Source organism: Anarrhichthys ocellatus, unplaced genomic scaffold (assembly GCF_004355925.1).
Source record: "Anarrhichthys ocellatus isolate YVR2014 unplaced genomic scaffold, GSC_Weel_1.0 scaffold36, whole genome shotgun sequence".
NCBI lineage: Eukaryota > Metazoa > Chordata > Actinopteri > Perciformes > Anarhichadidae > Anarrhichthys > Anarrhichthys ocellatus.
In genome coordinates this window covers 4322529-4330045 of record NW_022280066.1, presented here as the reverse complement: position 1 = coordinate 4330045, position 7517 = coordinate 4322529, and the positions used below count along the sequence as shown (strand labels likewise).

The 7517-nt window shown below is 46.9% G+C and overlaps 1 protein-coding gene across 1 annotated transcript in view; it reads left to right on the top strand.

Moving 5' to 3' along the window:
* sertad4 (SERTA domain containing 4) overlaps positions 1 to 7504 on the top strand; it is an 18580-nt gene extending 11076 nt beyond the window's left edge. The window contains exons 2-4 of the mRNA XM_031866798.1: positions 3038 to 3204; positions 3805 to 3923; positions 4250 to 7504. Of these exons, the coding sequence (XP_031722658.1) occupies positions 3057 to 3204; positions 3805 to 3923; positions 4250 to 5161 (1179 nt within the window). The 5' untranslated portion in view covers positions 3038 to 3056 and the 3' untranslated portion in view covers positions 5162 to 7504. The remainder of the gene's footprint in view (positions 1 to 3037; positions 3205 to 3804; positions 3924 to 4249) is intronic.
* Positions 7505 to 7517: the final 13 nt, after the last annotated feature.

Sequence of the window (7517 nt, the reverse complement as noted above, 5' to 3'; positions counted from 1 at the left end):
CCCCCCCCCCCCCCCCCCCCCCCCCCCCCCCCCCCCCCCCCCCCCCCATCCTCTCTCTTCCTATTCTCTATCACTCTCCGTCTCCCCCTCCCACAGTTTGGCTCGTGCCCTGGCACCGCAATTAACTCCTCATCATCAAAGGGTGTAATGGAAAAGAAAGCGAGATAGCGAGTCAGACGGAGGAAGGGAAGCTGTGAGAGAGGGAGGATAAGAAGGATGAAGCCAGAGGAGAGTGAACAGTGGTGAAGCAGTGTTTCACACACACAAACACGTCTACACTCGCAGGTTCTTCTCTCCCCCCCCCCCTCAAATACACACTCTGTTAAACACAATCACGCACACGCAGCCTAAACTCGCTCTCAATCACACTCGCGTTCCTGCAAGACGCAGACGGAAATGGAGAGAGGGAGAAAAAGAGAGGTACGATATCCCCCCGGGAGATTATTCTCTCCTCGTTCCATGTTTTTATTTCTCACCCCTCCATTTCTCCTTTTCCTCTTTCACAGACGCACATGCACTTGTTCACACTGTCTCCCCCCCTCCTACCGCTTGTCTTTGAAGAACAAGAAGTATTGCTGTACATGTAGGGAAGCTGCTCTGTCGGTTTTCTCATTGTGTTTTTTTCAGCCCCTGATTCAGAGAGCTGTCGACTGTGACCGCTGTTGAAAGGATGTCAGCGAGAAAGAGAGGAAAAGAGAGATTGAGAGTAGAGGGATGAAAGAAGTAGGGGGGGGGTCCCTAAAGAGGGCAGAGGGAGTGATGGCATGCTTGTTTCTTTGTGCCCGAGCAAACGTAGCAACAGCAGCAGTGAGGGGAGGTGATGGAGATGAAAATAGCGAAGGGTAAAACAGCAGCTCGGGGGGGGGGGCTAAAGCTGCTAATTAACAATGGCACGGGCGCTCAGTAACAGTGACATAATTGGCCCTAGTTGGTGGTCTACTTGGTGGTGGTGGGGGGGGGCCTCAGCAGAGGAATGTAGCTCACATAATGTGGTTTGACTCTGAGAACACGTTATAAAATGTGCATAATCCATAATGTGACACGATTGATCTACGTAAACTGGAATAGCTGAGTCGGCTCCAGCGGCCCGAGAGAAAGACACTAACGTCTTGCAGTCGGACTCTCCCTCCAGCTCTTCCGTCTGCGTCAACATCACGATACGTGTCGCTGAATTGTTGGAAGTAAAACTGTAACTTGTCCTTTTCTCTATTGACAAACGCGACTGGCCTGAAGCAGATGTAGACAATCATGTGTCTCCTCGAGTCACCAGCTGCTTCTTTTCACCCGCCATAGGTTGATGATCAGATCCCCCCCACTGTTCTCACACACACAATCCAGTAGCAGTCCCTGTTGCAGCATTAAGTATGTGATCCATCACCAGCCTCCCACCTGCAAACACTGTCAACTGGCTATGTCAAAATGTTAATTATCATACACGTGTGAGTAGCAAAAATACAACTGTGTAAAAGATGAACAAATTGACACTTGAGCTAATTATTTTGGGGGGTATATGACAACAACAAAACTAATGACATCACCATGAACTTCAGCTGTACTTTGTGTTTATTCCTAATGACCAATTGTTAACATGCCAAAGTAGCTCAAAACATAGCTGAGCCTCATAGATTCACCCACACAGCCGTAGCCCATTAGTCTTGATTATTTTAAACCCTCCAATGACTTGCATGCATCTGCATCTTCATAACCCCCTTTTGCCCAATTCTGCAACAAAGTGGCAATTCAGAAGAGGGGTCTCGTGCATATACGACGGAGCGTAACGTTTACTGATGGGTTGGTGCGGCAGTGACACAAACATTGCACTGCACTGCTGGAGTGATATTAAAGCATGCTCGCTGAACCCTTAGAATATGAAAGGCGATGCTGCTCTATGTAGTCCGTTGCTCCCTGGGGCTGGCTAGATAGGTGTGGCAGGAGCAGCGTTGCCTACGGCGGTGTTTTCGGGCTTTAGGTGTGTGATTAGTCGGGTTAAAAGCAAACAGTAGAAAAGCAGCACACAGAAATAAAACCGAGCAAAGGAGGGAGCTCATTGAAGCGGACATTTTAATCAGCTACCCCAACGGGTGAGTCTGAGATGGTGGCGTGTCAAGCTGGGTTGTGGGCAATGATATCTGTTCATGTAGGCAGGTAGGGGAGGGGCGACGAGGCGGTCCAGCCGCCGATGCCTGAAACAGCTGGCTCTGCATGAAGGGGGAGGAATCAACAGCAAACCAAATGACAGCCGTTCACCGTGATCAAAGGAGCGACAGAGTTTCTCTCCTCGGATTCAAAGAATCACAACAGACTTTGACTCTGTGTCCTCACAGTGGGGCTCTGTGTTCGGTTTGAAACGAGCCTCGTCCAGTCGCTGCCAAGTATTGTGCCCTCCTCGTGTTTCTTCTTCTTTAATCCAAACATGAGGTGATACGGCTTCATATTACCGTTTGGATTATTTGGGAAACTGACAAAAATCCGCTTGAATTAAAATCAAATACGCACCGTCGTGCCTGTTGGATACCTTTTTGTCAAGTTGTTTGCCTTGCTTGCTGGACCTCTTTGCTCCCTGCACATCTCCTTTTGCTTTCTAGATGAACACGCTGTTGACGCGGCTTAGCGGCGCAAATTTTGACGCGCGGGATCCGTTTTCACCGAGCAAACATGTCGCTAACTCTCCCCCACCGACTAATCAATAGGGAATTCATGGTGCGAGTGGGTGTCATCTCTCCATCTGTGTCCCACTTGTAACGGCACCACGCCGTATCACAGTTGCCAGCCATCTGCCAATTTCCTTATTAGCGCGCACCATTATTATCGCTGAGATTTGTCACGCAGCTCGCACAGAAGCTGGTTATTCCTCCACGCAACACCGACGCATTTGCCAGCATCATAGACAAACATCTTGTTAACATTTATCACGTCATTAGGGAAGCATATGCGGAATGCTTGTTAGATTTACGGACATAACGCATGTGAATAAAGAGTTTGATAATATTAGAATTGTACTGATTTCCACTCTGTGTTTTTTGTGTTTTCCTTCCAGACCTGAATCAGAGAGAGAGATGACCCTAGTGTTGTCCATGAATCCTTTCCTGGACCCAGAGGGAGACCCTCTGCAGCGCCAGCCTATATGGGAGTCGGAGCGCTGCACTAAGACCTGCCTGTCCAACGCTGCGCCACCATGCAGCTCTGTAGAGCAACTCTCACAAGGTACAGAGCCTAAACGCAGTCGTCTGGTTATTCATTCAGTCGTTCATGTCCATCGGGTTTCATCAGATGCCGGTCCACTAAGGTATTTGATGAGCTTTACGGATGTTTTTGCACCACATCTGATAGTTTTTTTCAGAGCTGGACATTAGACTTCATTTGTCCAACCATCCATCAGTGTTTGTCTGTTACAGTGTTCTAGATGCACTCCATCATTCAAAATGTAGGGTTTGAGTGAAGTTGAGTACTGCATTGAGGTTGCAGCAGATGGTGAGCTTGCTTGTCGGGGCGATTTAAAGAGTTCATTTATTTACATTGCCAGTCAAACAGTCATTTCAGTATCAGCGGAGTTACCAAAGAAACTGGTTCTTCCAGAGTAGCCTGCTCGAAGGCTACTTCAGCTCCACGGTGACGTTTCTGGTTAGACAGAAACTCTGTGTTTAGTTTTTCAAAATGTACTTTTTTTGTGCTTTTCTGTTAGATTTTTTTTATTAATGCATTTAAAATTTGTTTAGTTTGATGTGCAGTTCAATTTTCCACAAATGATGTGATGTTCACATACAGAATACTTTCAAAACACTGACATGTTTGCTCTGTCTGCAGAAACCCCCTGCAAGCGAGTTCCCGACCATGTTTCAGTATCGAGGATCGCATACTTCAAGAGGAAGTTCGTTGATGATGACGATGAGCCTCGATTCAGCTTCAGGACGTACTGCCAAACTGTAAGTATCCAGAGTACACAGTGTATCCTACAGTAAGTGCCCTTATAGCAACGCTGTACTAGACTGTACTGCTGTAAACATACCTCTTATGGTCAAATTGTAGGTAATGTATCTATTAGATGTTTGTTATTATTAAATGAGGTCATGCAAATCTAAACTGAATCTAATCAATAACTCCGTAACTATATTATTGTACAAAATCATATTACTCCTGCACAAGTAATTTAAAAAGTGCTCGTATAATGCTATTGAATTGAATCTGGATCGCTGGCTTTGTAAACACAACTGTCCAGCCTACATAGATCTAATGGTACCGTGTCCTTCAGGTTGCCCCGGTGTTGGAGGAGCGTGCCCACGTGCTGCGCCTCTCCCTGGAGAAGATGCGCTTCATCGACGACCCCGAGGCCTTCCTACGGCGCTCCGTCCTCGTCAACAACCTCCTTCGGCGCCTGCGCGCTGAGATTATCCTCCAGAGCACGGACTGGTGCTTCCCACCCAACCCGGCCTTCACCACGGGCCCCTGCGTCCCGGCGCCCGGTGCTAACCCTGCCAGCCAGGCGCTCCACGGAGGAGTACCCACCCGGATCTGCTTATCGCCCCAAGCCGGGCCGCCCTTCCGTAAGCGCTTCCGAATGGTCCGCGGAGGACAGGGGGATCTACGACCCGACTGTGCCCAGACATGCTGCTGCATCTACGCGGCGGCGGCCGCTGCAGGACACTACCTCCACCTCCCGTTCTCCATGTATGACGCAGCGCTCTCAAACTGCCCGTCCACACCACATTCTTCCTCTTTTTTTCAACTAGCTAGCCATAGTAAGTTAGGGCTGACAGTGGCCATAGAAGAGCATGACGATGAGGATGAAGATGTTGAGGAGGAGGAGGACGAGGACGAGGAGGAGGAAAATGAAGAGGAAGATGAGAGGGAAGAGGAGGAGGAGGAGGAGGAGGAGGAAGAAGAGGATGATAGAAGAGAAGCTGGGCCTTCCCTTGATGTTGTTAAGGACAAGTCGAGCCAGAAAAGTAGGACTAGGAGCTTGCTGGGTCACACACACACAAGGACAGAGGAGGACAACCCCGTGACAGACAGGGTAGGAGAGGAGGAGGAGGAGGAGGGAGAACAGGAGGAGGAAGAGGAGGAAGATGGGCAGGATGTGAGACCTGGTCAGTTGGACTCTGATGCCATGCAAAGGGAGCTCCACAAGGTGAGCTTCTGGCACCGCAGGGCTCACAGACAATGATTGTCTTTACATTTTACATCTGTTAGAATGAAAATGTAACGATGACGACAACTGTCATCAGTTGAAGAATATTTCTCCTCATAGCAGATGGAGGTGTGAGCTACCTACGCTATAGTAATGCCAAGTCAGCTTTATTTGAAACTACATTCAACTCTATTGCTAATGTTCTAGTCGAATCATTTCTTTTTAAAAAAATACACAGACGGTTCTTGGCCACTGTTGGCCATTGGAACATTTTCTTAAACAATTATGTCGGCTAATGTCACATCTGGTGGGATCATAAATCCCAAAAGTGAGGTGAAGGGTCTCCAAGACCGTTTTCAAGCCCCACAGCACAAATGTAAAAGGTCTCCAGTGGGGCTTCGTATTGGTGCACCGGTCTTGTTTCAGGACCCTAAACAAGCCGATGAAATGAAGGGTTGTGTGTGTGCTTCTGTGCGTGTGTGTGTGTGTGTGCACCTGTGTTTGCAAGATATGATGTAGCATTTTTTTAAAAACTTGATTTTAAGCGATTCTTTTTATGTTCCTGTTGATTTTGGACGCTGTCTCAGGCAATGGCGAGCTGACTTGTGCTGCAGTGGCGGCACCACGAGTATTTTAAGAGACAACAATCGTAAACATCGAACAAATACGAAATCACAAGTTCAAGTGCCTTAGTGTTTTTATGGATACATGTAAACTGTGTGTTAATGTAATTGTTCTTGTTACTACGTATCTTGCATTCCGAGTGACTGCGTTTGACTCAAACGGGACACGGGCATGTAGTTAAATGCAGGGACTCTTTCAAAGGACGATGAAAGTTCAAAGCAAATTAAATTCCCACACCCAAAACGTGTTTGTTTTACTTCAAAATGCATGTTTTCTAGCACTACCGGTCTTGACAGTGCACACACTTAAAGCCAACTTTCAAAGCCAGTTGCTGAAGCCTTAAAAAGGCGAACAGCGCTCAAACCCTCCTTAACATTCGTTACTTTCAGTCAGAGAAGGCTCGCTGTGGTTTGGTTGGTCTGTCCGCTGATGAGGTTTAAGTCTGTCTGAAGCGTGTTCCTTTTCTACTCGACTGAAAGAAACCAATCGAGGACAGATGCAATACAGAGCCAGTAGTCGACAGATACGAGCCTTTCTGTCATGTCGGCATGATCAGTGGTTTCTTGTTTGTTGGTATGTCTCCTTTTTTGGCACCTCTGAAGATTAAGGGTCCTCACGCTGATGATAAAACCCAAACCAAAGTTGTTTCAAAATGTAAAGATTACATCAGTGGGTGTTTTGTTCATTGTGTGACGTACCTTAAACCTGAGGTGCTAGCATCGGATGGTCTCAGTTGGTTCAGGAGGTGGAATTATTCCTGCCTTGGCACTTGTCCTACATTTTCTGTCCGGATGTATAAAATAACAGCTGTGCGTCCCTTAAGACTGTTTTAACAACAGTGACACATCTACAACCAGACAAGTCGAGTACCAGCCTATTTCATTTCAAGACCTAAATGATAAAAACCCAGTGACTATCGGTGGTATTTTTTTTTTAAGATTAAAAAAACTGACAAAGCAGTATTTGTTGAACATGTAACTGCAATGTCTGTTATTAAAAACAAAAAAACAAAAGAGCAAGTCTGCTCCGATTAATTCTGTGTGATGTTCTGTGAAAAGTGTAAAGATCAGTAAAAGAAATGTTGAAAAAAAGAAAAATCTCGCATTCCTCCTTTTATTCCCTCGCATTGCAGCAGTTCACAGTAGGACGATGTGTGTGTGTGTGTGTGTGAGAGAGTGAGTGAGTGAGAGAGTGTGAGAGAGAGTTCCTGCTCACTGCCTCGCATCCCATCTGTCTGATGTTCAGTGGAGTGCAGTACCACAGCTTATTGCACTCGCCCAAATGTCTCTCAGGTGTCACCGTGCCGCTCTATTGTTGTTAATCTCTTTGACATTACGCTCGGAGCAGTCACCTCCACACTGCTCCCTGCACTCCCCGTCGTATCTATTGTACCCGCAATACTCACTTGTTTGAGCATGAAACACACCAACACACACTTCTACAGCCGAGAGATAAACCAGGGACAATTTACCAAAAAAGTAATGCACTTCCTCACTCACGATTTCTTGTTATTATGACTGCAATAGACCCTATATGTTGGCGTAATGCTGAGTGTGCATACACAGTACTGCCGTCCACTGGTATTACTGGGCTTTAAGTGACTTTGATCCAGTAATGGTGTTCACCATGTGCACCCTAGTTACCGGGTTATTTCTAATGCTGTGCAGGTTTTGTATGACATTGCTTGGAAGCAGCTAAGCCATTGGTGTGAATACTGTAGTGTGTGTGTGTGTGTGTGTGTGTGTGTGTGTGTGTGTGTGTGTGTGTG